Genomic DNA, 26,263 nt, shown 5'->3' on the forward strand with positions numbered 1-26,263 from the left:
GTTTTGCAGTAACAGTTCACCAAATCTGACTCATGTGTTAAAGTAGGGGAATAGTGTTTATAGTTCAGGGAAATGGGTGTGCTTTTTGAAAAATGGCATTATGGTTTTGAAATTTTAGTTTAAAAGACTGGTTATAGTGTTTTAGCAATCGAGAAAAACTGTAATACGTATTATTCATGGTAGTACCTGTATTTTTATTTTTTTAAGGCTTCATTGTCTTTTTGGCATGTGTTTAAATTCTAATATGCTCTAAGATAACCTGCAGACTTTTGAATTAAAAAGATTTAAATAAAAAATAATAATAATACAAGCTTACTAAGATTATTGCAAGTGATGCTGAAAGGCTTTTCATTAGTGTATTTATACCTACCTGCATTTTAGTTCTTTGCAAGTGCCCAAACGATTAGACTTTCTCATTGGATGTTGTTTTGAGAGCGCACCGAGGCCGGTGTGGGGCAAGCAATCTGTTTTGATGGTCAGTTGTCATGGAAACAGTTTGTAGCTTGTGGCATGCCGCATTGCACAGAGGGTGAGTTATGATAAAGTATATCAAGTACACACTCACGTACGCACAAAATAATAAGGTGTTTGATCATTCTTGATGCCTGATTAGCTTTCCTGTGTTGCAGTATAACCCTGAAAACTGGACTGTGTGGTTGTCTGAATATAAATATGCCTGAAGGAAAAAGATAGACTTGATGTCAGACATGGACAAAAGGACAGGCAATTTGTTTATGTTATGTCTGATCATGTGAAAATATGTTTACTAATTATTTTTTAACAAAGAATGATCTTACACCGCTGATGCAGGACATGATATGGGACAGGAAATTAAAAAATAATAATAGATAAATTAGAGGAAAAGAAAAGGAGATTGTCATTCATTCATGCTTTGTACTTAACCATTGTGAAACACTTCATGTGGGAATGTTTCGGCTACTGTTATTTGAGTACTGTGAATTCGGACATACTATTCTTTTATAGCTATTGTATAGTATAGTGGCATGCGAAAGTTTGGGAACCCCTTGCACAATCTGTGAAAATGTGACAAATTTTAACAAAATAAGAGAGGTCATACAAATTGCACGTTATTTTGTATTTCGTACTGTCCTAAGCAAGATATTTTACATAAAAGATATTTACATATAGTACACAAGACAGAAAATAGCAGAAATGATCATTTTTGAACTCTTTCCAGCAGTGACTATGATTTTGAGATCCATCTTTTCAAACTGAGGACAGTTGAGGGACTCAAACACAACTATTAAAAAAGGTTCAAATATTCACTGATGCTCCAGAAGGAAACACGATGCATTAAGGGGTGAAAACTTTTTGAATTTGAAGATCAAGGTAAATTGTACTTAATTTGTCTTCTGGGAAACATGCAAGTATCTTCTGTTGCTTCCGAAGGGCACTACTAAATGGAAAAAAATTATATTTCGATAAAATAAGAAAAATGTGGACATCTTTATCCAGTTCAAAAGTTTTCACCCCCCGGCTCCTAATGCATCGTGTTTTCTTTCTGGAGCATCAGTGAATGTTTGAACTTTTTTTAATAGTTGTGTTTGAGTCCCTCAGTTGTCCTTAGTGTGAAAAGATGGATCTCAAAATCATACAGTCACTCCTGGAAAGGGTTCAAATATGCAAAAGATGCTGGAAAATGTAAGAATCTGCAATGTAACAATGTAAATGTAAGAATTTTCACAGATTCTGCAAGGGGTTCCCAAACTTTTGCATGCTACTGTGTATTCAGATGCAGCATGAGTCTTGAAGCAAATCTAGTTGAGAATAACTAGATTATACTAAAAGACTGATTCAGATTTGTTTGCAGATGAGATAAATCTTCTGTTAACACCCTGAAATCTGCAGATGGGCCAAACGTTTTCTGCTCCTCATAATGCTTTTTATCTAACTATATTGCTCCCTTACTTTGACAGGTTCTTGAAAGTATTCTGTTTCTTCTGCTTTGTTTTTATTTCAAACAGTGAATACAGGAAGAAAGTGAAAATATAAAAGATGCAGACAAGTTATAGCTCTTCACAACATTTTTTGACTGCCTCAATGTCATGCTATGAAAATTTAATTACAGCTCGAAGTGAAGACCATAAATGTAAAAGTTAAGTTGAAGTATGTGTGCATTTTTATGATTGCTCTGTATAGCTTTAATTAGTCCTTGAAGCCTCGTTCGCACGTCTTGACCCTCTTAGGAGACGGTTCTTGTGTCCTTTCTGTGAGTAGATGTTAGGAAACTCCATGCCAGGCGATTATGCCATCGAACAACCACTTCAGTAGACAGAACACGACGTGACTTGACAGCCGTGATGTGCAAAGGGGCAAGAAAACAGGATTTTTTCTCCTAGACTCCTCGAATCTCCAGAGCAATGAGCAGAGACGTTATTTTCACAAGTTAAAGGGATAGTTGATGGGGGGAAAAAGAAAAATCTCTCATTTACTCACTCTCATTTTGTTCTAAACCCGCATGACCTTCTTTCTTAATGTGGAAAAAATTTGATAGTTTCACAGATCTTACTACCCCTTTCAACATCATTTCTCTGAATGAAATCTACAATTAGGAATGAAGTTATTCTCTCTGGAAACCTCTAATCTCAAATTGAATATTTAGTCTATATTTGATCTATTTTCATCTCACACTTACTCTTAAATACTGTTCTAATATAAAATAGCTGTCTGCACACGAGTCTTGGATTTTAACCGCCATCTTTTGCTTTTCCACACACTCTGTCTCTTTCAGATGTGCGGGGTCTGCGTGGGTTTCTGGACCAGGCGTCTCGAATGGGTTTGGACGTGTCTCTACAGCAGGTTGACCGGAATGTGACAAAGGTCTTTTCCACCCTGTTCAGCACGATGAGGATGGAGGAGCTCAACCGTTACCGGGACACGCTCAGACGAGCCATTCTTCTGCTCAGTCCTCGCACTGCCCAGGTCTTCATACACCAGGTAGGTGTTATTGTGAGAGCAGTTTGGAAGCAATGCGTGTGTAGTTAAATAGTATAACTTAGATATATTTGGATGTGTTTGAGAGTATTTCTGCCTTACAAAGCCTTACTTTGAGGACTTTGTCAGAGGGAAAATCAATTTATGAATGATGTATATATTTAGGAATGAATGAAGTAAATGTATTTTTATAATATGTGACCCTGGACCACAAAACCATTCATAAGTGTCAATTTTTCTAAATTGAGATTTATACATCATCTGAAATCTGAATAAATAAGCTTTCCATCGATGTATGGTTTGTTAGGATAGAACAATATTTGGCCAAGATACAACTGTTTCAGTATATGGAATCTGAGGGTGCATTAAAAATCTAAATATTGAGAAAATCACCTTTAAAGTTTACCAGATTAAGTTCTTTGCAAAATATTACTAACCAAAAATTACGTTTTGATATATTTACAGTAGGAAATTTACAAAATATCTTCATGGAACATGAATCTTTACGTAATTTCCTAATGATTTTTGGCATAAAAGAAAAATCTATAATTTTGACCCATATAATGCATTTTTGGCTATTGCTACAAATATACCCCAGCGACTTAAGACTGGTTTTGTGGTCCAGGGTCACATATATACTTTATTAATAATAAAATATGTACATATTATATGTGTTCATGTGTAATGTATGAGACATATATATAATATATTTGTTATATATAAAATATAACTTTATATAATATATAGTATAACCTTTATTTTTAATGTCTTTTTTATATTTTATAGTATATTTTTTCCACCCTTGTTCTCTCTCTCTTTCTCTCTCTCCTTCTATTTTTAATCATAATATGATTAAATTTTATATACATTTTATATTAATTGTAATATTAGTTATATTACAATACTAATATTTTTCTAAAAAATAATGTATTTATGTTAATAATAATATATTATAATAATAATATAAAATTATATCATATAATTGATTATTATATATATATATATATATATATATATATATATATTAAAAAAAAATTCTATATCTTAGGGTTATGATTAGCTTAAGTTAAAGGATTAGTTCTCTCCTGAATTCAAATTTCCTAATAATTTATTCACTTCCATGTCACTTAAGATCTTTATGCCTTTCTTTCTTTAGTCAAAAAGAAATTGAGGTTTTTGAGGAAAACACTACAGGATTTTTCTCCATATAGTGGACTTCAGAGGGGATCAGTGGGGTCCATTGCAGTTTCAATGCAGCTTTAAAGGGCTCTACACAATCCAACGGTCATTTTCTAAAAAAAATTTAAATTATGTACTTTTTAACCACAAATGCTTGTCTTGCACTAGCTCTGCGATGCATGTCTATACCGAAAAACTCTGTTGCATTTTCTCCTCCAACTTCAAAATCGTCCAGCATCGCTGTTTTACCTTTTTTTGGAAAGACTTTTTTGCACATTTGCTTTGTTAACACTGGGTTGGTTTTTCCGCTTGTGTCCGCACGATCTTTCCAGTGTGACTGCAAAATGCGTGAGGTCAAGCTAGTTGAGCATTTGTGATTAAAAAGTACATTTGTTTTTTTTTGTTTTTTGTTTTTTGTTTTTTTTTTTTTAGAAAATGACTGGTCGTTTTGCTACATAGGACACTTATACCTCGGCTGGGATTGTGTAGAGCCCTTCAAAATTGTATGAAACTGCAATTTGGACCTTCAACCCATTGATCCCCATTGAAGTCCACTATATGGAGAAAAATCCTGGAATATATTCCTCAAAAACCTTCATTTCTTTTCGAGTGAAGAAAGAAAGACATGAACATCTTGGATGACATAGTAAAATATCAGGACATTTCTATTTAACATAAGGACAGTAGAAGTCTACAGAAATACCTCATTTAGATAGAAAGATTACAATGTATGTTTTGGTTGTGTGAAATAATTTAGTTTGAAGTTCCGTAATAAAAAGTCATTTTTGAACGAAGCTTTTGCTGGAGAGCCACATGGCTGTTGTGCCAAATGGGCTGGAAAATAGCTAAAGTGGCTCATCCTGTGCATTGCATTCTGTTTAGTTGTAATCTTGACAAAATGATCTTAACATTTTACGATTGAAAGCGGAGAGAATCGTGTTTAAACTACTGTGAGGAATCTGTGAAAGCAGCGATTGTGGTCACGTTTGGAAGGCTGTTGGTTTGAATCCTAATAGGGATGTGAGGGATTACGACTGAGTGTCAGGAGACTGTTTATATCTAAATCCCTCACACTGTTGTGGTCACTGCCATAGGGCCCTCAAGCAAGAGATGTATCAAAGTGACTCTTCCAGCTATTACAGTCTCAAACTTCTGGAGCCTTAACAGGACAATTTCACCAACCTATAGACCTTTTACAATTCTTTGTATAAAAGTGATAAGAGAGGGTTGAAAACTGCTCTTCCTTTCAAACTGATAATTGCATACGGCTACAGTACATACATTGCTCATGCAGTCCAGTGTCCTTTTCTGTTTTGCAATTATCCAGTTCATTTGTATCTGGACCTTGTGGCCTCCAAGATGTTTCCCTGTCTATCTGGGAGCATTTTAAAATCTCACATTTGCTGCATTTAATGCCGAATCCATTAGAAGCAGCACCAGGAATGAAAGATGCATTGCAAATAAATATTATTTATCATTAATACTGTGGCCAGCTTGTGAATTGTGAGGTGCAGTGCTGATTACTCTCACAAATCCTTGCTTAGAGTTTTGCAGCTCAGCAAAAACTGTCTTTTCTGAATATTGGAGTATACGTGTTTGGTTTGCTTAGCTGTACTTTACAAAATTGTCCCCCAAGGTTTGATAAAAGTGATCTTATTTGACCTTATGATTTCGCCATGACACAACGAGAGCATTTCGAGTTTTCGTGTCAATTATGGCAAAAACAGACAAAAATTAACATAAAACTTTGCTGTTTGTTTTGAAAACAGCAGACGAAGAGCAAAAATTAAGGTATCATTTTAGAAACGTAATGTGTATTATTTTTAAAGGAGAAGTCCACTTCCAGAACAAAAATTTACAGATAATGTACTCACCCCCTTGTCATCCAAGACGTTTATGTCTTTCTTTCTTCCTTCAGTCGTAAAAGAAATTATGTTTTTTGAAGAAAACATTTCAGTTTCGGTGCTCCGAATTTGAACTTTCAAAATACAGTTTAAATGTGGCTTCAAACGATCACAAATGCGGTTGTAAACGATCCCAGCCAAGGAAGAAGGGTCTTATCTAGCGAAACGATCAGTTATTTTCATAAAAATAATGCAATTTATATACTTTTTAATGTCAAAGGCTCGTCTTGTCTTACTCTGCCTAAACTCTGTTTTTTCCGGTTTATGACAGTTAGGGTATGTCGAAAAACTCCCATCTTATGTTCTCCCTCAGCTTCAAAATCGTCCTATATCATTGTTTTACATTTTTTGTTAAGGGTGTTTGATCTTCTTTGCATGTTCACTTTGCAAAGGTAGATTCATACTATGCTTTTTGGAAGCAGTGATGTCAAATGGCGTGTCTCGCTGAAGTTGAGGTTGATCGATCTGCCCCGAGTTCATTGGTCGGATGTCCGACTTCAAGCAGTGTTCCAAATGTTATTTCCAAGTAGGAGGTGGGAACAATCCAAATTTTGAGTTCAAATCTACTGATATCAACAGGTTTGTGTGAAGGTTGGGGTTAGCAAACATGCGCGATCACCCCCTTAAAAAATCCATTGCGTCTCTGAGACATGCTCACTAATATGGTGAAACCAACATGTGTGTGATGAAATTGAGATTCTGGGGCCAGTTTGGACATCATCTTCCAGGATGTTCTGCTGATTAGCAGTGTGACAGCTGAGAGATAGAGTTCTTTAGAGCCACAAAACATCCTGGGAGTTCTCTGCAATAGCCTAAAAAGTCTAAATTGAACTCGAAGCAGTCGAGGGGATGAGTTTACCATGACATCTTTCTCTTGCTCTAAGCCCTGTGGGCAGTAATTCACTCTTATCTGAATAACCTTGTCTGTTTGGGGAAGTCTTGTGTATGTGTGTATTTCCTCAGTGATTTGCTGCTCTGAGACATGGTCAGATAAACAGCTGGGTTCAGAGAGCTGCTATCTGTGTTTTTAGGGAGGTTTTCCATGCTCTGATTCTTCCATGGCTCTCTATGCAATTCACACAGCCATTACCACCGCTGTGCATTAGGCCGAGTGTGTCGGCCTGTCAGGACACGTAGAGACAGGTGGAAAATAGCAAGGACACAGGGTACATCCATCCGGTACATATAGTGTGTCACTTAATAGCCATCCAGTTGTGTGTGTGGATGGTATTGACTATCTAGGAATGACTGGATAAAAAATATCACGAGAGATGCATCTGATGTCCAAAAATCCATTCATTCCCAAGAGCCACAAGCCCATTAGCCGAATGACTTCGGCTCGATCTGAAGTCTCCATGTTGTGGTACACAGTACAAGTTTCTGAATGGACAGTGGATCAGCACCCTATATGTTTTTTTATTTTTAGATCTTCAAGTCTATCAAACATGTTGTAACATTAAGTAATTAAATGTTTTTTTTAGGTCTGCAGTTAGCAATGTTTGAAAAAGCTGTAATGAGGAAAGAGCAAAGTATGTGTTTTTTGCCTTGTTTTTTTGGGTTACCAGTAACGCTTGGTGGAAGTTATTGCAGTAATGAACTGGCAACAAGATAGAGATGAAAAATGCTGAAAAATATGTAACTGTTTGACAGTTTCACCCGAAACAAAGGCAGCCGCTGACCCTGAGGGTGATTCTTCACATGTCTGTCTTACTTCTTTTGTGCTGCTGAGCAGGGTCTACTACTGAACTGCATTAGAAAACTGCATCATATGTTTTTGCCAAGGTGAGCTTTCAGAGACTGCAGTGATTTTTAGCAATGCTTGCTAATTCAAGCATCACATGTTTTTGACAGACATCTTGCTTCAAGTACTGAATTTTGACTTGTGACCCATGCTGGACAATTTGTGCTGTGAACATGAATGATGCTTCAAATTAGGGCTGCTTGTTTATGACAAAAATCATAATCATGATTATTTTGGTCAATATTATAACCATGATTTAGCATGATTAGGCGCCAAGTCCAAGATTATATGTTACCGTATGAGTCATTTTTTTAATGAAAGTGAGATATATTGTGTGTATTTTTCGCTGGCAATTATGATTAAAATTTTTGATACCAGTGCAATTTCACAATAATATATTACATTTTTATAGTGCCTTTCACAATACTCAATGTGCTTTACACTAGGGCTGGTGAAAAAAAATGTATTTCTCGTTTTCAATCAATTCCGATTTTTACAAAATGATATTTATTCTTAAATCCCAAGAATCAATTAGTCTAGCCTGTTTTCAGTTAATGAACTGAACATTGTAGCGCACTTCCCATACATCAAATCGTAATAAGCTTTGTGCTTTGTTACTTTTGATATGAAAGTCTCAGATTTCAAATTCTGACCATTTTATTACAGTATTCAAACAATAAATGCCATTTTGGCGCTGTTTAATGTGGAGTGACAGATTGCTGTAGCACTTCAGTTCAAGAGAAGTGGCAACACATGAACTGATCATCTCCTCCGCTTTAACCGGTTACAGCACAAAATAATTATGAATGAACACTCGAAGGTATGTTAAAACAAAGCGTACAACTTCCGAAATCCGATCCTGTCTCATGTAATCGCTTTATCAGTGTTTTTATCTGCGCATAGACATCATTATAAAAGCTTGTAAACAATGCCACATGACGTCACATTTACCTTAGAAAGAAAAACATATTTGGTGACCATAATATAGTTATTGCACTAGAAAAATGAACTCTATAGAGGAAAGTTTTGCTAAATATGTGCACCATAATAAATCTGTGAAGTTTTTATTACAGGCTCCATTTCGATGTTTATATTTCAAAACATGAATTGAAGTAGAAATATAAAAATGTAATTGTAACTTTATTACTATAAAAACTTATGTAATGTAATTGTTTGTATACAAATCAGTTAATTTTAACCTTCAATATAACAGTAATGTAATACCAACTGACTTTCATGAATATTTTACAGCATTAATTGAGAGGTCTTTTTTCTTTGAGAAAATCTGGCATGTACTGTAGCTGAAATTTATCCAAAGTAATCCATAACGAATCGAATCAGTAAATAAATCGAATTTGCAATTTGATTTAATTATCGATTCAATTTATTGACTGTCAGTCAGAATAGAATAGAATATTAATCGTCAATCAGAATAGAATCATTCGTGAAATTTGTGTCAAAACCCAGCCCTACTTTCCTCAACCACCACCAGTGTGCAGCATCCACCTGGATGATGCCAGAATGCCCACCACACACCATGTTATTGGTGGAGAGGAGACAGATTGATGAAGCCAATCAGTAGAAATGGGGATGATTATGAGGCCATGATAATGGACGGGGGCCAGAGAGCAAATTTGGCTAGGTTGTACCCCATTCTTTCTGAAGGACATCCTGGGATTTTTATGACCACAGAGCGTCAGGACCTCGATTAAATATCTCATCTGAAGGACAGTGCTTCGTGACAGTATAGTGTCCCCATCCCTGTACTGAGGCACTGGGACCCATACAGCCCACAGGATGAGCACCCTCTGCTGGCCTCACTAGCAGCACTTTCAACAGCAACCTACTTTTTTCAGTCGGAATCCCATTCAAATACTAACCAGGCTCAACCCTGCTTAGCTTCAGTGGGCAACCAGGTGAGAGCTGCAGAGTAATGTTGTGTTTACAATGTAAAGTAAAACACAACATAAGCCCAGTTCGGGCAACACACTGGTAACTCACCTATAACACACCCAACGTCTGTGATCCCATTAATCAGTTTGGACAGGACTAACATCTCCGCCTTTATTACAGAGGTAGCAGAATCTGTTTTTTACATCTGGGCATTGCAGTATGTGTGCATTGCGGATAGTCATTCGGATTGATTGGTTACTGATTGTTGATGTTTAATTTTTGTAAATGTATATGTAATTAAAAACATGTAATTGAGTGCAGAAATGAAGGTGAGTAATCTTACCTGAGCCAGTCTTAACAATAATGTAATCTGGCTTTTGATTTTATTTTTTATTTCTTTGCTGGGAGGCAAACATATTAAAAATGCATGCGGTAGAGCATCCACCATAGTTCACAAAACACACAAAGAAGAAAACGCTGTGAAAAAATATATTCAGACAGGATTAGTTTTCTCAGAGGATCACAGAGGATTTGTTGAAAAACAGTAGGTAATTTGCTCTGGAATTATTACAGAGATTGTGTGAGAAAACCACAGATTTGGCAGATTCAGATGGGATTAAAATCGCAAAATAGTCTTTTCTCTACACATTTCTGGAAAACTAGTCCCATCCAAATAGTCTTCACTGAAGGAATTAAATTTACTATTAAAGTCATTTAGTCAAGAGCAGTGAGTGATTTTCTATTTTTGTTTTGTTATTTGATTAACATTAATTACACACATGTCAGCAGGCTTATTAGGCTGCTGTCACTTCAAGACCCAATGAACAAATCCAGTATATGGACACTTAGTCGATTGTTTACGTTCACTTAAGACCTAACTGACAGTGTTTATGTAAATATGGGCTGCCCTCGACTAAAGATATTTCTGGTCGTCTAGTAGTCGTTCATTTTAAGCATTAGCTGACTATTAGTCTTACGTTTATTAATAAACCATATCATAATAATGAGCCTTTAATTGCCTGCATAGCCTAATAAGCGCACACAAAAAAGCTTGCCACATCGCACCAGCAGATATAATAATTCTAAATGTGTCAGGGAAAAACAGTAAGGAGGCTGCATTAACGTTTTAAGAAATTATTAAACTATTACTTTCTTTGTTTTCGGCTTAAGAGGTGAAGTCGGTGACACTGACTCGTCATCTCCGCAGTAGTGATGCACCTGTATGCGTGTTTCGTATGGATTATGTAATCTGAGAATATTTATTTTCAATTTGAATTGGTTAATTTTAAAGAAGACATTTCACTGTCTATAGATATACTTTTCATGTCTGTAAGGCAAGTATACATGGAGTTTTAAGGAGTTTCGTGCCCAAGTTCACAGAGACCGAGATGGCAGAAAGCGTGTCATGTATGCTTAAATTATTTTACAAAAGTGCAACGTTTTGTTGTTATTTTGAGTACAATCAAAAGGATGTCCTGCCCGATCCCTACTGAAAAAAAAAAAAAACAGCTAAAACCAGCCTAAGCTGGTTGGCTGGTCTTAGCTGGTTTAAGGTGGAAGTAGCTGGTTTTAGCTTGTTTCCCAGCCTGACTAGGCTGGTCAGGCTGGTTTTAGCTGGTTGTTCCAGTTGGTCTCCCAGGCTGACCAGCTAAGGAAGTGGCCAAAACTCCTCTAAAACCAGCCTGCTGACAAGCTAAGACCAGCTAAAACCAGGCTGGATGTTTTTTTTGTTTTTTGTTTTTTCAGCAGGGATGTACTATCTTACCACATAGAAAAGTCATTAACGATCTGTCCATCACGGAATGTGTGACTGCGCCACTTCCTGTAGATTTTTTTTTTCTGCAACCAAGCGACTAAATAAAATTTTGGCCCATCAAGCCTCTACCAGTGAGTACTTGAGTTTGACATCCCTGGTTGAGGTGCACACCAAAGCCCAAAGTGTACTTTGCTAACTTGTGTTCAGCTCAGATTTAGAGAGCATGCATAGAAAGATGCCTCGGGAGAACGTGAGTTCAGTATCTCAGCTTAATGTGCTTTTAATAACTCTTTTTAAAATCCAGCAACATTACGTTTAAGTTTTTAATGAGGAGAATCTGCACACTACTGTGGAGAAAAAGAGCGTAAAGTGGCACGTTTTAGCTTGACTTCCATGTTTTCATAATCAGTGGAGTCCAGAATTGAAAATTATGGCCAGTCTTAAAGAAAGAATTAAATTACTAACTTGTAAGACTAGACTAAACCTTAAGTACAGCTGGTCAGGGAACTCTCTAATACCACATAGTAGCATCCTGGCATCCTCCAGTAACACCGTAGCATCATGGCATAATGAGTTTTGCATGGACAAACACTGGTCACATTGCTTATAACTCATTTAGATTTTAAGTTGTGTTGGAATGTTTGTCCTTTATTGTCTTTACTAACAGACATAAAGATAATTGTAGACACCTAGCGTATCAATTGGTTCTCATTATGACATGAGTGCCTTTGACTCCCCAGTCTGCACTAACACATGAACACATACACATACATACCTACCCTCTTCATATCAGTCAGAAGCAGCCCTAATGAGACACCCTAGATAATTACCCACATCCAGTTGTATTTTAAAGATTCACATATTAAAACGCCAATGAACACCCGAGACGTGCTGATTAAAAAAGGAAGGGTGGGGTAAGACCAATTAAATGCTCACAGAATGCCAAAGAGTCTCAGGCTCATCAGTTGGTTCAGTCTGCAAGTCATTGTTTGTGTCAGGGGTATTAGGAGACTCCTGGGACAGGAGCTTTTGATTTTTATTATTTTGTTTATCTAAACATGCAAATTCTTCTGCATCAAGTGGTAAGGAAGTCTCAGCAGAAATAATATTGGCAAAATAAATTTCATACTTTGTTGATGCCATAATGAGGCCGGAAATAAAACAGCTTAAATGAAAGTAATATTCCTCTAAACTCATATTTTCCTAATTTCCCTCCTAGTGCGTGTGTGTTTCTGTGTGTGTGTGTGTGTGTGTGTTATATTAATGAAAACATACACAAACCGACAGTGAAATGAAATTTCAGCTCACAGTTTACTGGACCATGACTAGATTCAGCTGGGTATTCAGGAAACCTAATGATATTTTTCGTTGTTGATTTTTTTTTCCTTCACTATGCGATGACATCTGTGGTGATTTAATTCCGCATTCTGCTGCAACACTATTCAAATACAAGAGTGCATCATTCCAATTTCATAGAGAGGGCTTTGCATAACATAGCTTGGCAGTTTGTTTATATCCAGTGACATTTTCTGTATTGTTTAAAATCAGGCAGGTGATACGTTTCAGATGGAAAGTGCTTGTATCATAGGACTCTGAATTTTGCGGCTTTGTGTGGTGTGATGTTGCTAGTGGTGATTATAGCTGTCATTACCACTCATACCCTGAACTGCCCTTGTCATGCTTCTGAAATAAAAGCCATCACTTACAGACGGATGATTGCATGTGTATAGACCCTGACAGATGCCTTGTATATTCAGCCTAATGCTTTGGGATTTCACCGTCAACACTGTAAATATTTGGTCTTTACTGTGACCTTTTCACAGATGCGAGGACTAGGGATGGGAATCATATGGAATTTCTAGTTCTGATTCAGATTCCATTTCTGGTTAGCAATTGTTTGGTGCTAATTAACAAAAACGTATATCCATGATTAACGAAAAACTAAACAAACAAAAAAATGACCAATGAACAATCAACCAGTGTAAATAAGTGATGAATCGCTCCACCCATTTCAGTCAGTGATTCAAATCACTTTAAAAACTGTTCTGCATTTTTATTCACAGTTCTTTAAAGATTTTTATTACAGTCCTTAAAACGTTAGAATTATAACATTATAACAATTGTAACATTTGTTACATTTTCCTTCATAACTCACAGACTGCTTGAAATACAGTATTCACCTTTCAATACAAGAAAACAATATAGGTGCGCTAATTAATAATAAACTTGATATATTTTCACAAATAAGGTCAAAGCTATAATATTAAAAGGATAGTTCACCCAAAAAGAAAATTCTGTCATTACACACCTTCATGCTGTCCCAAACCCATAAGACCTTCGTTCATCTTCGGAAAACAAATATATTTGTGACCCTGGACCACAAAACCAGTCTGAAGTAGGATGGGTATATATGTAGCAATAGCCAAAAATATACAATATTATCAAAACTTAATTTTTGATTATTAAAATGCATGGCTAAGAACTTCATTTGGACAACTTTAAAGATTATTCTCTCAATATTTTTTTTTTTATTTTTTTATTTTTTTTCAAGATTCAAGATGTTCAAATAGTTTTAGCTCGGCCAAATATTGTCCTATACCACTAACAAACCATACCACTGATGTCACATGGACTATTTTGTCATTGTTCTTGGTACTTTTCTGGACCTTGACTGGTAGTAGCTTTCGGATTTCATCAAAAATATCTTAATTTGTGTCCTGAAGATGAACACAGGTCTTATGGGTTTGGAACAGCATGAGGGTGTGTAATTAATGACATAATTTTCATTTTTGGGTGAACTATCCCTTTAAGTTAAATGCAGGAAGTCAGAGTGGGGGCAACTGTAATACTGAAAAACAGTTATATTAACCCACTGTATCTCAAATAAAAGCCTACTTCAAAGTATTCAGTTTACTGCTGTAGTATCTAGTAGTATACTTTTTAGTATGCTTTTATAAAATAATAATGTACCTTTTGAATAACATACTAATAATATATTTTTTGTATATGGTTCAAATTCTTTTAGATGGCAGGCATAATATGCATTCGAATGGCAAAATTCTCTTTCTATTATTGCAGAAGCCTAGGCAACTATTATAGTGGTAACTAGATTTTATTTTACTTAAATATATATTTTACTGAAATACATTAATCTGCTGATGAATCTAGAACAGTCTTTAACCAAACTCTAATGAAATGATGCAAGATAGACATATTAGCATAATAACTCAATGAGATCATGTGGAGATAATATTCATTGTATTTTTAGAAAGATTTAAAAGCAACACATTGGTTAATGTGTTGCACTAATAATTTTTAAATGTAGTTTTACATTAAAATATGACAAGTTCATTTGCAAAAACTGATGATTCCATTTTTAACAATTTTCAAAAAACATGTTTTTTCATTGTGCATTCTAATAAATCTAATCTAAACTAATCTCAATCAAACATTTTGTTTAACATTTTAACAGTCACCCCCATTTTGAACATAGACGTGAAAGTGCACTATCCAAACTTAAATTGTTATAATTCATGAACAAATACGTTTTCTAATATTATTTTGAAGTACAATTCCCATGGTAATTGGAAATTTTCATGGACCATGGTAATTTCCGTGGTCAGATTTTAAAATTGGTTTCAAAGGATGAATTTTGAGGTTTTAAACTCTCAATTGATATGTAATTTATGATCATTTCTAAAACATGATAGGGAACAAGGCAATGAAAAAAGACTTTTGGTGACAAAGGTCAGAACTCCAGTTATAAATGAATCGATTACTGTTCCTACATAATTTGTAACAAAAAAAAAGTGGTAAAATATCTGTTTAGGAGTCTTAGACCTTTCCAGCGATGTATGGTTTGTAGGGATGTCACAGTTCTCAATATAATATCGAATCGTTCGGTACAACATCCACGGTTCAATACACATTTGTGAATTGTGTTTTTTCGGTTTTGCATTTAAATAACTTCCTTGTTTTATTTCTCTCAGAATTTGCTGTATGTGTGCCCGCGATTTCACGTGCTGAAATGAGGAAATGCTTGAAAAAGCAACACACGCAGAGCATCTTCTATTCTAATGACATGCAATGATAAACCTTTCTAAACCTGTTGTCCAATAAAAGAGTTATAAAAACAAAAGTTATAAAAAACATTATAACTTGTTTTTAATTCACAACATCAGTCGAGTGTTTGAAATATCTTCCTTATGTGATCTGATGGGGCTTCTTATCACAGAATGAGGCAGAGAATAAATTCTATACTCATTCTACGTATGTCTATTAGCAATGGCTTATGAAAATACACAAGATGGCTTGAAGAACACAGATAAACCATATATTATTGCAGACGAGTGTTTATTGTCCTTACATTTCATCATTCAAAATGTTTATATCCAGTGACATTTTCTGTATTGTTTAAAATCAGGCAGGTGATACGTTTCAGATTGAAAGTGCTAGTATCATAGGACTGTTGTCCAATAAAAGAGTTATAAAAACAAAAGTTATAAAAAAAACATTATAACTTATAAGTCGAGTTTCATTTCATCATTCAAAATGTTTAACGTTACATCTTGTTTATATTCAGTTACAGCAATAGCGATGCCTTTATCCATATTAGAGAAGCTGGAACGGAACGTCATTAGAGATACTTCTGTGACGCATATGTGGATTTTCTGCACGAGGGAGCCCTCTGGCGTCCAGTATGGATGAAACCCATTCTATTTTGCGTAAAAAACGAAAAAATAATACCTCTCTCAAAAGAAATGTTAAGCAGACATATACTAAACCACGCTTTTTCCAGTGTACAGAGGTTTACGAGAGTATTTTGTTAATTTGTTGCAAAAAAAAAAGCAAACTGAAGTGGCAAGATATCAGAACCGAACCAAAAACTGTGGTTAAAAACCGAGGTACGTATTGAACCGTGGACTAACTGTATTGTTGCATCCCTAATAGTTTGTCATGATTAGATTAATTGCAATATAGTGAAGTAACCTTCCCCTCTGAGGGGATGGGTGACAGTTAAAAGGTTCAGTAAAAATAACTAAAAAATATAGCTAACTAACACATTAAAACACATTATAACAACTAAAAAAAAAAAAACATGATTTTTTTAAAACTAAGATCTGTGTTTGCAAATAAACTCTTCATATGTTCATTTTCTAACATAAAAGTATTTCAACAAACAGGGTGCTTACACTGGGCCATATGACTCTGGGTCAATTGTAACACAATGTTACAACTGCCCCCAATGTTGCAGCCATAATAAAATCTTGTATGCTAGCTAGCCACACCTATGTTACCATATGTTATTTATCAATAACCTAGAAATAATATGTGTGTAAGTTTAAATTTGCTGTCATCTAAACTTTAGTCAACAGAAGAAAAATACTGTGCATAGGTGAAAGAATCCTACTGAACGTACAGATTAAGTGTCATCACTCTACAGTAGCTTGTTTCTGATGGAGGAATTGAGTGTGTAACAACTGCCTCCAGTCTCTCTATTTTCCAAGTAGTTTAGTAGAGCATCAGAGTGGAAGAACGCGGGTGTTCAACAGAACCTGATGTCATAAATCATTTGGTCTGAGTATTTTATAAACATGAAACTAGCTCTGAATTAGATCTGGTTGTTGGTTGTCAACCATAGAGTAGTTAGGACATGTTGCACACAAACACACAACCTGCATTCCAGAGCTCCTGACCCCCCACCGCAGCGACAAATTAAGCCTGTCAGCGTGTTATCTATCACAGTCCTTGTCCTCATTCATCTTTAAAATGGACTCTTTTCGCCCTTTCTCTTCGTCTTGTCTACTTCTACCTTTTTTCACACTTCCTCTTCAGTTTTGTGTAGGATATTCTCTCCCGCTTTGTCTATTATATATCTGTTTTTTTAATCAATCCTCCACCATGCTGCCCGATTTCTTTCCAACCCCAATAAGAACATCAAAGACAGAGTTTCTTGTCTATTCTCTGTTTCCCGTGGTTAGGTGATAGTTCTAAAGTGTGACGATAAAAAACTAACCCGTAGGCTGCCTCACACACTCTAGAAGCTTTCAGAATCACTTTGAAAACTCTGCTGCTCTCAGCATCACCTCTAAAGCACCGACAGCACTCTGGTGTGCTTAGTATTACTGTTAACCTGTATGGATAGGGGTCTGCTGAATACTGCCTGAATGCTCACATTGTATTCGTAGGCCTATTCAAGTTCATACATGGTGTGCACTCACAGAACGCCTGAATGATTAAGAAAGGAGGCGACTGTACGATACAGGTTTCCGCTCTGTTGTGTCAGAACCTCTTGTTAGAAGAATCTAAAAGGAACGTTTTCGATGTGGCGCACGGATGAATCAGCAAATCTTAAGGTGCTGAGTCACAGCAGGGTCAAGTTTAATCGTGAACATGAGTAAAGTCTTCAAGAGGCTCTCAACCTCTCAGGAAGCTCATACAAGATGTGACTTAGAATACACCTCTGAAGGCATTCGCGTACCCAATTAATCAAACGGCGGAGTGCAGGGTTCACGCTCTTCATTACAAAGCTGTCTCTCCTGACAGTGTTTTCATTCAAACTGTCAATCAACAAGCGCTGTAACAACTAACTAACTTACAGCCTGAGTTTGAAATGTTTTACACCTTTCTCTAAGGGGAAAAATGTTATGGAAAGTGGCAGGATGTTAGATTAAAATCAGCAAAGGTTACATCTGGCAGCTCGTCGGCGTGATGGATGATTATTACTTATGTTAGTGCTTAACGTCTAGGGACATTTAAGAGCCCTTCAGAAATAAATTGTTTCCCGAGAATTCAGTTCAGTAAGTTATAATGAAACTCAGTGGAGTCCTGTAATTTTTCTTTTTATTTAGAAGCACAGTCTGAAAGTGTGAGTGCAAAAAAGGTCTAATTAAAGTAACTTTTAATTAAATGTTATTACTTTTTTGTAATTGGGAGAATTACATATACAGTAAGGGCAGAGGTTTACATTTGCAGCTAACCATCAGTGTGTTTATTTATATTGTGCATTTGGCATGATACATTACCATTGGGGATTTATTACGGAGTATTTCAGACATGCAAAATCAGGTGTTATTTATTAATATACACACCAAATTGATTGCTTATTAGCTACTTCATCTTTAAGCATTTGGTTAGTCATAAAATATAAATGAATTAGATTTTGCCTTACCTCAAAGCTTATCAAGTCTCGTTTACCTATAGAAGTGTATTTAATATCTCCATGCAAACACTTTAATGAAGAAATTATGAAGTTACATTTTGCCTTAATATAGGATGAAATATATAAAATGCTTAAAACATGTCCTGTATGACTCCTGGAGCATTAAATATCTCAAACTAAAATGTTTATTAAGATTCCTTTTGATCAGTGTTTATTTGTGATCTGTAATAATACCAATGTTCAAAATTGCACACAGGCAATGGTGTTCCTTCTTTTTACCGGTAAAGCACCATTCACCAGTGTTGCACGTTACTTTAAAAAAATAATTAGTTATAGTTAGTAACTGAATTACATCATTATAAAAGTAACTAATTACCAGGGAAAGTAACTTGTGAAAAAAATGTTCAAATATGTCAAACAACTTGGATGCCCCCATTATTAAATGTTAAATAAATTACATTTAAATGAATTAATGACATTTTTAGTTTACTCACTCACCAAATATCTGATATAACCAGCTTAACCAGCTTGACGGCACAGTTTTTAAAATATCTGACACTTAGCATCAGTCAGTCAAGCCATATAATATGACATTATGATAATTTAGCATTAAACTTCAGTAGCCTAATTAATACCCATGTATGAATGCATTTGTCATGTTGACTGAACTTAAGACTTGTGATAGTGCTAAAGATATTGTTTGTAATTTAGTGTTTGTATAAAAAAGGGGGAGAAATCTAAAAATAATACTGATAAGATAACAAAACTACCACGAATTCTACTACTAATAACAATATAAAACGCACTAAGGATTAATGAGCTGCTGGGTTCATGAATATTAATCACCTTGTCTGCATTCGCTCAAACTGATTTGCTGAAATCAAAACAGGGGCAAGCAAATAAGATTGCTGTTTGCACAATAGTTCCGCCTACTCTCGGAGAAACCGGCAGTTCTTAAAAGCTGAAGAGTTCCATAGGAACTCCATTATTTATACAACAAAGAATGTTGTTTGCGTGTAGCGTGTTAATTCTGCATGGTATATAAGACTCTCTTGTTCTGTATCTTTCTTTGTGTGTGACAAAGCGACATCTAGTCATGTGCCTTCACACTAGAGTGTATGGTTCGTCAAATACACGTACGCTGTGCATCCATTCAGATTAACTGAAATATAAAATTCTTATATTATTATAAAAAATGATAGTAACGCCGCATTTTATTGTCAGTAATAGTAACGGCGTTGTAACAGGGGAAACAGTAATTAATTACTTGTTACTGAAAAAAATAACGCAGTTTATTTATAACGCCGTTATTCCCATCACTGCCATTCACACATCACTTTCAAAATACTGGTGAATTCTGTGATATCGTTAACCAGTAATTACCTCTAAACGCCTGCGCCTTGATGTTGTGTCCGTAAACATGGAAATGTATACACGGTCAGTGTTTTTGTCGATGTTTTCATTTTTGTGTCAAACGTTCACGTTCATGCAGCTGCTTTTGTCCCAGAGATAATGAATTAGATGACTTCAAACCAAATTACACAGCGCGGAGTTAATGTGTAATCTGCATCAGAATGATTGGCCCAGAGTAGACGTCCTATGTCAGCGTGCTCTGAACACGTACGTGTTTATACCGGTAATCTTGTTCTGCGTTCACAAAGAGCACATTACCAATAATGTACTGGTAATGTTACAACTTCTTACACCGGTAAATTGCCAGAATGAATTTACTGGTATATTTGAAAAGACTCTGTTCACACATGATCTTTTAACGGTAATTTGCCGGTAATTTATCAGTGGAGACTGTATGTGCGAAAGGGGCTACTACGTGCACAGGCTCCATCATTTAGAATAAGAGGGAAATTTTTTTGAGAAATATTTCTGTGCACTTTAAGAACTGGTTCAGCTAAAAATGCAAGCTCTGTCATCATTCACTCACCCCCATGTCATTCCAAACCTGGATGATGTTTTTCTGTGTTCCACAAAAGAAAGTAAGTCTCAAAACAGGTTTGGAACATCTTAAGGGTGAGTAACAAGAGTTATTTGGTTGAACTGTCCCTTCAAGTAAAAACACTTGCGCTGTTATTATTAAATTGGACCCTTCGTTCATACAACATGAATGCTACTGTGCAAGTCTTACGATCAACAACCTCAGTGAAAAGCTGATCCATAAAAGCTGTCATTCCTCTTTACTGTAATTGTGCTCGAGGGGGGAGGGGGTGTATTTTAATACACTCAAAGAGAGCTGGCAGCACATTGTTGGTGCACTTCTGGTAAATCTCATTTGTGTCTCTGGTGTAGAATGGTTTGAGACCTCCAGACCTGTGTTCTGACATGAATTGATTGGACATGAGGGATGTGTATGATTTCCCAGACTCTCCTATATCTCTATAGTTCTTTTCCTCTTTCATTCCTCTGTATGTCTCTTTCTCTCTTTTGTACGGCCATGGCTGAAGGAACACACTGACAGACATAATGGGAGCAATCAGAAAACTATTTTGCACTGACCTCTAAACTTGACCATGTACGCAGCAGGAAAACAGAAAAACTTTGAAAAAATTTCTCTTTCACTTTGCTTCTCTGAACAAATAGACTGTTTTGTATGAACTTGGATTTGATTTTCATTTGCATGAAGGAGGACGTTTTCTGTGAAAGCCAGCAAATTATACATTCTCTAAACTATAAAATGAACATTTCAATTGATATAAAAATATATACTAAATCAGTTATATCTGCTCATTTATTTAAAGCAGTGTGTAGATTTATATGTAAAAACAAAGTGATATAATTAGTTTCTATAAACTGTATCTATTTGTAAAGCCATTACCATTTCAGAACTGAGAGTCAGCCATTAAAATCTCGATTTATTTTCGAATGAGATGAGATAGGAAACTCCAAGATCAGCTTCTCTGGAGCCGGAGAGCTAAGAAGATCTGAAGTGCTTTGGGTATGTAAATGTGGCATTTTCCTTCAAATGCTATCCTGGAAAAGAATCAGAATAAATATTTTACCAAGGATTTTCGACAAAAGCAGCTGTCAGATCAATATGTACATGACTCCATTCTGAGGCAAATTGCTGTAATTTGTAAGCTAATATTACTCTTGCTTTTACGAAGCAGTATTATACATTCTGCATGTTAGCTGATGGTTGCTCAATTAAGTCAATTTCATTCAAGTTCACTTTGATTTTATTTGTGCAATACTTGTGACAAGAATATCATTTGCTCAGAAAGACAGGTTGTAATCAAAACCCAAATCAGACCAAACGCAAGAGCGGGAGGCATGAACGTGAATGTAGCCAGGATGGAATGCGTGAAGCGAAAAAATGTAATGTTCATGTCAGGAATGGGGTGGATTGACAGGACTAATTAATCGGCGGTGAACCTGAGGGTGCTCTGGAGCAGAAACGAGGTGGAACAAAAAGCATCATTAGCGAAAGATCGTATTGGTGCACACTGGGGGTAGTGCTGAGAGAGATACCTGAATCTGCAGTCTAATGGCGGCACAATAAGGCATGAGATCCCAAGGGCAGGTCTAGCATGAGGGCACGCCGTGGGTCGTAGTCGCCGCTATTCCACAGCAAGCCGTCCAAAACAAGCTCTGCCAAACAATGAGCGAACTGCCACCCAGAAGGCCCAGTCTACTGTGGACTATATAATGGGGATGGCCTCTGGCCTCAGTTCTTCAATTAATGCATAGTACGTGTAGAAACGAAGGGTATGAATTCCAAACAGGTAGATCTGGAAGAGGTGGGAGCGCGACGGCAAAATGTACTGGATACCTTTCATATTTGCCACGATATTTTAACATTTTGGCTTTTTTTTATTCAAAATGACATAACTACATTTTAAGGTACACATTTTTTGCCAGTACGTTTGTTCCCTGGGAACTGAACCCAGGACGTTGGCATTATAAGCGCCATAAGGTGAGCAAGAACATAAGGTGTGAAAATGTGTAGTAGTAAATCAGATGACTGCATCCTGAAGACCTTGTTGTACAAAGACTTTGGTGTTTCTATAGACAGGAGAACAAATCTCTGATATTTTGATGATACTCTGCTGGTAAAAGAAAGTCTTTCACTGCATCTCAACAAAAGCATCTGAATTGAAAATTACTCCAAGGTCTTTGAAACCTCAGTTTCACTGCTAAATTGCTGCTTTGTGTTGGTGAACTTTAATTTTAAGTATGTTCATAGGCAAAAGGTGGCAGTTTGTTCATATTATTAAGTCTAGACTTAACCATAAAGACATGTTTGGCAATGCGATGAAAAATTTCGCATGTGCTTTTTCAGTTCTATCTATTCTGTTACTTTCCATTATTGTTGTTTAGACAAGCAAATACATACCAAACAAGAAAGATGAAAATTAAGTAATTCAATGCCAGCTACCAGCAACTTTTCAATTATTGCTAATTATATTAACATTTGAAGCCAACATCAACATTGGTCTGATGTCGTTTACGTCACAACATCAATGGTGCATGAAACCACAGCAAGACTGCTGAACCTTCTGGAGATATTTGTGACTAACATCAATAAAAAGTTTTCTTGCATGCTTCAAATAAGAACTTTCTTTGCTTTCTTCACTCTAAAAGGAAATCAGAGTATGTTTGCTGTTGCTGCCTTTTGAGTGGCGCAATAGGACTATCTCTTCCAGCTGTTAGGAGGCAGTTGGAAGGGTTACTGGAAGGGAAGTACTCCTATACATGTGCATAGAAACTAAATTGTAGGCCTGAATATGCTTGAAAGCTATTGAAGCTCTATTTTCTAGAAGTGAAGCATCAAACTTTAAATAAACTCACACACAAAACACTCAACCACTGCTTCAAAAATGTCTCCCCTCTCTCTAAAGAGACATTTATTACATGCATCTTGGAGTCCTGTCCTTTACATCATTTTAACCACTCGTTTTCTCATTGTTTTAAAAACAAAAATCTGCTTTTTGTTATTTTCCACTTATAAAGATCTGAATTTAAAATTGTGTTAAATATTAAGACTTGTTTTCAGAGAATATATCTTACTTTTAAGCTACATTTTCTTACCACATTAGAAAAATTGTCTTGTAAAGCATAAAACCAACAAAACTGATGTGCAGCTTTTCTGCAAAAAACATTGATTAAAAAAATATATATATTTTGGCTTGAAAACATCTCACTTTTATTTTACGACCATGGTTTATAGATTGATTTAAGAAAACTTTTCATAAATTATAAACATTTGTAAGCTGTTTTTGAGTCCTTTTAATATTTCATACTCAGAACTTTAGAGTAAACAAAGCTATACAAAATCACAGAAACAGTAGTGAGTTTCTACTTCATCCCTGAAGCACATTTTCATAAACAGGATATTACTCAAGCAAGCACTCAAATCAATGTCAAGAACGAGAACATTCAGCAAGCCTTAACCCTAACCATTGAGCCGAGCGCACCTAATCAGAACAGTTTTTATTTTAGTAAACAGAATTATACCTTCCATATAGTTGAAAGTCAAATGAAATTCAAGAATATGTACATTGCAAATGATGGGGTCACCGTTGAACAAATTAAATAAAGCTGCATATGCGTCTGCAAGATATTTTTCGACTCCTGGGAGTGAGAATAATTTATTGTTGTATTATAGCATAACAGCTCTGTACAGGTCAGTTCACCCTGTAGAATCATATGACAGATTCCAACACAAAGGCGTTTAATAGAGAAAGAAAACGAGTGAATGTTCCATTCTCATTTCTTTGTGAAGCATCCACAATGACACATCCTCTCTCTCTTATTCTTTCTCCCTCTCTCTCCCTCTCCCCCTCTATTCAAAGACATGTAATTGCATCATTTTTCAGGACTTTGGCCCTGTCTGGGAGGTGGATTCACCTCATTCATCAAACTAATGGAGGCAGGAGTGATTGGAAAATACAGGCTTTGATCATGGTGTCGTCTTCTTTTTCCCATCACTCTCCAGCGTGCATGTATGTAAACACACATAATCAACTTCATCTAGCATTGACGGGTGTCATTTACAATGCACAATGCTAATGGCTGAGCCTTTAAGGTTGTTTAGTAACTTCCCATTTAAATGACACTTTCCATCCGAAATGATTTACAGTAATTGAAGGGACTAAGTGGCGACCTCTTGGGAAAAGCGGTTTCAGTAGGTCTCTAGTTTCAGGGTCCTTCGTAATACTGAACCCGATACTTACAGTAGCTGTTAGGACTGGTGTGAGCTTTTTGATGCGATGAATTCACACGTGTGAAGACGTGCTGTGGGCTATATGAATACAAAATGCAATACAGTAGTCAACATTTGAAGTGGCTCAAAACCTTTCATCAAACGTGTTCTAAAACCAAAACAATATTCATTCTTGTCGTAGGATTAACTTTTTTGATCCACTTCAAAAATGAAAATTACCCAATTTTTCTACTCACCCTCCAGGCATCGTAGATGTATATGATTTTCTCCTTTTAGAGAAATGAAATCAGAGTTATATTAAAAATTATCCTGGCACTTCCAAGCTCTATCATGGCAATAGGCGGCTGTTTCTCTTTATCAGTCAAAAAGAAGTCTAATAAAGTGCATCCATCCATCCATAATAAAAAGTGCTTCACACAGCTCTGAAAACAAACCAAAACAAAGGTCACAAAATGGATTTCCTTTGCTAAAGTAAGGAAAATTTGCTTCCTTTGCTTCTGTAAACAAACGCTGGTTTTCACGAGACTCACCAGCGTATGCGCAACGCAGACATCCTATTTCATGCGCTCGGAGCGGCTTCCGTGTACGACTATTAGCGCAAGCTAGATTATATTACGATTACGTCATTATTATGTTTTAGACATATCTTTCTTAAAAAAACACATTGATACTCTACAGGAGGCCTTTATTCACCCTCTGGAGCCGTGTGAGGCACTTTGTATTATGGATGGATGCACTTTATCAGGCGTTGTTTTGGACTGATGAAGAGAAACGCCTGCCTATTGCCATGATAGACCTTGGAAGTGCCAGGGTAATAATTAATATTACATTTAGACATTTAGCAGACACTCATATACACCGAAAGTCATATACACCTAGGATGCCTGTAGGGTGAGTAAACAATAGGCTAATTTTCATTTTTGGGTGAACTAACCCTTTAAGCAACGCAAAATATAGCATAAAGGTGGAACAAAGGCCGCAGCCTTTAAGTGTTCTTTATGAGAAGCCTTGAATGAGTCAGTCTTATTTAAAAGGCATTTAAAAAGCTCAAATTGCTATTATGAAACATTATGCAGGCTCAGGCTGTGGTTTAGAGGGTGTTTATTGATTGAGAAACAGGTGATTTAATTAGTTTTCACAGCAGGTGAACAGAAAACTGTGCACTCAGAATCACTAGAGCTTGCATTCAATTCTTCGTACTTAGGGAGTGCGCAGACTACACTGTTCACACCTGCGTTTATTGCTAGTAACACCCGCCGTACCCCACCTGCCCCATTGTCTTCCCACCTGATTTTAGATTTGATTCTGCTAAAAATGTGAGTATGTGTATGTGTGAGAGAGAAATGGTTGGTTTGGATAGTACTGGAGTTTTTCAGTGGACTTTCATTGAAAATCACATTCATACATGGCTTACATGGCATCTTAAATAAGTTTTATTTAAGTTCACATCCAGAGTGAACGTGCAATGGACAAAAATCTCCTGATAATTTGCTCACCT

General features: G+C 36.1%; 1 protein-coding gene across 2 annotated transcripts in view; it reads left to right on the forward strand.

Moving 5' to 3' along the window:
* grid1a (glutamate receptor, ionotropic, delta 1a) overlaps positions 1–26,263 on the forward strand; it is a 315,412-nt gene that overhangs the window by 212,305 nt on the left and 76,844 nt on the right. For both annotated transcript variants that reach the window (XM_051133244.1, XM_051133243.1), the window contains exon 4: positions 2,753–2,958. In XM_051133244.1, coding sequence (XP_050989201.1) covers positions 2,753–2,958 — 206 coding nt within the window. The remainder of the gene's footprint in view (positions 1–2,752; positions 2,959–26,263) is intronic.

This window comes from Labeo rohita, chromosome 17 (assembly GCF_022985175.1).
Source record: "Labeo rohita strain BAU-BD-2019 chromosome 17, IGBB_LRoh.1.0, whole genome shotgun sequence".
NCBI classification, from domain to species: Eukaryota; Metazoa; Chordata; class Actinopteri; order Cypriniformes; family Cyprinidae; genus Labeo; species Labeo rohita.